The sequence below is a fragment of the Echinops telfairi genome, unplaced genomic scaffold (assembly GCF_000313985.2).
Source record: "Echinops telfairi isolate 266 unplaced genomic scaffold, ASM31398v2 ScPeMD7_27;HRSCAF=92, whole genome shotgun sequence".
In the NCBI taxonomy this organism is placed as follows: Eukaryota; Metazoa; Chordata; class Mammalia; order Afrosoricida; family Tenrecidae; genus Echinops; species Echinops telfairi.
Window position 1 is genome coordinate 3654017 of NW_022103924.1, and position 4967 is coordinate 3658983.

A 4967-nucleotide genomic window follows, 5' to 3' on the forward strand; every position below is an offset into this window, starting at 1 on the left:
CGGGGATGTCTTGCAGGAAGTGAGCCTTGCCAGCTGAAGCAGGAAACTGGCTAAGGCAGCTGCACCCTGGTCCGACCATCAGAGAGCAAGAGACCCAAGAACTCGAAAGGCGAGGCTCACTGAGCCATTTGTCCTTCCACCGCCCTTCAATTAACCCCACATGTGTTTATTGGCCAGGTCGGCACAAGAAACTTTAACTATCTTAGTGAGGTAGTCTGTTCCTATAAAAATTTAGAGCCTCCAAAACCCTGGAGAGCAGCTCTAATCTCGTTCATACAGCTCTTACGATTTGGAATTGACTTGGTGGCAGTGAATCTTTGCTTTGTTTTTTAAATGAGACTGAGACAAATGTATTATTGAGAGTATTTATCTGAAGCCATTTCAAGTCACAGAGACATGTTTAAAATAAACCTATGCATGTATGAATTGGGACCCTAGTTCATATATATACTTTGTAACTTCATCTGTATAACCTAAAGAGAACCATACAACATTAACTTCTGCCACTTTGACTTGCTTACCTTTAAATAGTGAACCTGCATGAAAGTCTTCTCTGGATTGAGTCCATGTCTGATAACAGATGCTCCCACATCACTTGTGTGCCCAGTTTTCTCTTTGTTTGGTCTGAAATGATCGAGAAAATTTTTCATTATATAGCACATATTTAACAAATTAGATCATAGTATGACCTTATTTCTTATGTGCAAGGGTTTGCTCAACAGTACCATAATTCTGCTCACTTCTTGGTATAATTTAAAACAGTTTATGCTATAAATTCGTAATCTCAACAAGGAGGACTTTATATTTGGGTTGGCAACCTGAGGTTGGCTAGTGGCAATATTTTATATCAGCTTATCCAATATTTAAAAAACTTGCCAGACCCTCAAGGAATCTAAGCTCCAATATAAATAATTTAAGAATCTGCACTTTTAAAACTTGGAATGAAGGGTTGGGGAAAACACTGGAAAATGTAGATTTAGTTAGAAGAATAATGAATGTAATCTTAAAAAATTTTTTAAAGTCTCAATGCTATCCATTTCTCTCGACTCAACTAATAATTAAGGTACCTTTAAGAAATATGTATACCCTGAAGCCATTTTAGAATCACAAGGAATACTGAATATACTGGAGCCCCGGTGGTGGGATGGTTTCACCTTGGGCTGCGATCTACAGGGTCCATAGATTCAAACCACCACAGCTCCCCAGGAGAAAGACTGGGCTTTCTATTCCCAGTCTGGGAAGCCCACGGGGGTCTCTATGAGTCAGCATTGGCTCAATGGCAGGGAGTTTTGAGTTTTAGTGTAATTTGTTTGAGTTTGTGGATTACCATAGGAGGAACACATGGGTTTTAGAAAAAATAGAACTAGAACATTCCTTAGAGATGAGAATGGTAACACTTTGACTAGCTGCTGATACAAGCTCTCACTTTCAAAACTCTGTCTTTGTAGCCATAAACCAAAAACCAAACTCACTGCCATCGAGTCAATAGTGACTCCTAGCGAACCTATAGGACACAGGAGAACTGCTCCTGTGAGTTTCCAAGACTGTTTGCAGGAGAAAAAAGCCGCACAGAGTTCAAGCAAGCTGCATTATCCCACATTAGGGGCAATGGGTTTAGGCTGTCCATTCACATAATTCCCTGTGGCCACAGCCATACATGTGTAGATGCTGGACTTGCAGGAAAGTGCCTGAGGATGATCTCACTTTCCAAATCAGTCCTTTCACAGTGACTTCCAGCTGCCCAGTCAAAACCACTTGGCAGAAAATTCCAGCACAGAACCCACAGATAGCTAAGGGAAAGAGACGCCAAGCAACCACTAGAGTTGGCTGCATAGTTTCCATTCTAAGGCCTGATCCTGACTTACCTGCATGACTACACTTGCCAGAAGAACTGGTTCCTTTCATCTTCATTTAAGATGCCATGGAAAAGCTTCAGCTTTACTCCCAACTCACAGGTTTCTCATTGGGGGAATGTTTTCATCCTGAAAGCCCTGCTAGCTTTGACAGGAAACCCCACCCACATACCTGGGGTGGGCGTGGGGTGGGGGTGCAGCAGGAGGGAGGCACTCCCAGGTGGCCTGAATGCACTGTGTTTTGCTAGTCTGCAGTGAGACAGGGCTGCTGGGAGTCTTCTGACTCCAGGCTGCTAGGGGAGAAGGACCCGGAGAACCATGTCCACCTCTAGTCAGACGGCTGGTTTCTGGGCACCAGTTCCTCAAAAGGACTTGAATTCTTTTGTTTCCCTCCGCTTTTGCCTAAAAACATCCTTTCAGAAAGTAGCCCCCTCTTACTCGCTTCTTCCAGCAGCTCAAAATGAAGAGAGCTCAAGAAAATTCTTTGATGCCTGCAGTATCCACGGCAAACATACAAGTCCCCACGAGATTCCTTTTCAAGCACTGGGTGCCAGGGAGCGCAAGGCCCAGGCAAGCTTCCCATGGAACCAAAGGGGTGACTTTTGTGAGGAAAACCCTTGTTGGGTGACAAAAGGGCAAGTCTCCTTTCAGCACCGTGCTCCATTTCTCAGAACGGTGTTTATCCCAGGTCTGTGAGAAGTAAAAGGAGAACACAGGAGACAGACCCTGACTACTCTACACACTAACGCAGATGAATCTCATTGCTGAGTGAGAGAAGTCAACACACACTGAGTGAGGGTCTACAAAGCAGCTATTCCATTTAGATGAAGTCAAAGAAGAAGTAAAACTAAACTATGGTGATAAAGACAAGATGAATGGTTCCCTTTGGGAGAGGGCATTGATGGACAAGGAAAAGTGGGATGCTGGGAAGGTTATTTATATTGATTGATCTGCGTGGGGCTTACGTAACGATAAATAATAGAAATCTACCAAGCAAGCCAGTTATGACTTGTGCACTTTAGTCTATATGTGTTCTAGTTCAATAAACATGGCATAATGGATCACAAGCAGGCTGCTAACCACAAAGTCAGCAGTTCAAAACTACTAGCCACTCTGACAGAGAAAGAAAGAGAAAGCATCCTCCTTCCATAAAGATTTCCAGCATCAGCAACCCACAGGACAGCTGTACTGCTCATAAAAGCAAAAACATGTAAGCAACCCAAACCTCTGATTAGAGAGGAATGGATAAACAAACTGTGATACATTCATAGTATGCCATATTATGCCTCAGTAAAGATAAAGAAAACTGTCTTAAATACCACCAGACATGGACAAAACTAGAGCACATTATGCTTCACAAAGTCAGTCAATCTTAAAAAGATATTTAATGATACAATTATTATAAAGAAAACGTATTGTTTACACCAAAAGATAAGCTTTTGAAGACTACGAGGAGGCCAGGGACAGTGGCAAGGATGGGGAGAGGGGAGGGATAGGAAAGTATAGAGGGGAATAAGGAGGGCAGGGAGACATAATAAAGAGAGACCCACACTCCTGGGGGCCTGGCCTTCCAGACCTTAGCCTTCAAAGCGAACCACTGGTCTGGGTGGCTGCCACAAGGAGAGACGTGGAGCCTCTAGTGACATACAAGTTCACTTCAAACGACTGAAGAAAAAGAACTCCTCAGAGGCAGCTGTGAGTCAGAAGCAATGAGATCGACGGCAGTGAGTTGAGAGAGTCGAGTTAGGTGTGCATGAGGGAATATGTGAGAATACAAGGTGCTTCAGTCTAGAAAATGGGCTTTTCTGGTATGTGCTCTAGATGAAGGGCTAGCATGAGCTGAGCCTGCTACAAATAAGGGCTAAAGAAATATTTCCAAATAGGCAGGCAGGGCTGTGGCCATTCACCCTTTCACTCGCCCTCTTCCTTGCTGCCTGTCCAATGAAACCCTCACCAGAAGGGCTTGCTGTGGCTCTGGAGCACTGTGACACACGGGGCTGGTCAGCGAGGGGAAAGTGCACGTCTGGTAGTGGAGTGAGAATGGGAAATCTTATCCAATGATCTCTCGTTTGGCCCATTTTCAAGTCAGACAGTTTAAAAAACAAAGTGAAGGGGAAATACATGTGAAGTAAGTGCATGGCAAATCCCCTCTGACTGTGGACCAGGGATGTGAAGAGCCTTGCTATCATACCGAATGAATTGCAAAGTAAATGGTTGCAGATGCAGTTAGGTTCAAAGTTAACACCCTATTATTTTATTTCCCTTATAAACCATTTAAATTTGTCCTACTTTAAAATATTTCCTGCTTTTGCTTCCATTAAGGTTTTTTTCTGTTTTACTTTGTTATGGTTGTTAATTTTTTGTGCTTTGTTTTGAATGTGTTTCTGTAGATGAAATCCAGGATATGGATATCTACGTAGGGAGTAGCAGGATTCATGGTTCCTTGGGGGTATTGCAGGGGAGGTTGGGGGGAAATGGGGAGCTAATGATGATGATGAGTACTGGAATAAAGAAAACGTTCTAAAGCTGATTGTGGTGACGATTGTACAACTCTTCCTGAAGGGACTGAACTATTGAATTGTATGATATGTGAATTGCATGACATGCCAATAAAACCATTGCGGGAAGGCCAACAAACAGTCCTTGAACTAACTAGAGGCTTTTCTTTTTTGTTGCTGTTGTGTGTGTGTATGTGTGTGTATGTGTGCACGCGTGCGCCTTTGGTCAGCGGCTTTTTGTTGTTCTGTTTTCTTTTGTTGCTTGGTTTTAGTCTGTCTTCTTTTTGTGCATGTTATTACCTCTGCAGGTCTGTCTAAATAAGATAGGTTGGATGAACAATCTGGAGGAGAAAATAACAGGACTGACAGTTCGAGGGGGACATGGGAGAGGGGGAGGTGGGGGAAAAGGAAGTGGTGTTAACAAACCCAGGGACAAGGGAACAAGTGATCCCTATCGGTGGTGAGTAGGTTGTAGGAGGCCTGGTAGGGCGTGATCAAGGGTAATGTAACCAAGGGGAATTACTGAAACCCAAATGAAGGCTGAGCATGGTAGTGGGACAAGAGGAAAGTCAAAGGAAATAGAGGAAAGAGCTAGGAGGCAAAGGGCATTTATAGA

The 4967-nt window shown here is 43.5% G+C and overlaps 1 protein-coding gene across 1 annotated transcript in view; it reads right to left on the reverse strand.

Moving 5' to 3' along the window:
• The window catches only part of AOPEP (aminopeptidase O (putative)), a 537030-nt gene that overhangs the window by 210181 nt on the left and 321882 nt on the right, over positions 1–4967 (reverse strand). The window contains exon 8 of the mRNA XM_045289429.1: positions 522–624. Coding sequence (XP_045145364.1) covers positions 522–624 — 103 coding nt within the window. The remainder of the gene's footprint in view (positions 1–521; positions 625–4967) is intronic.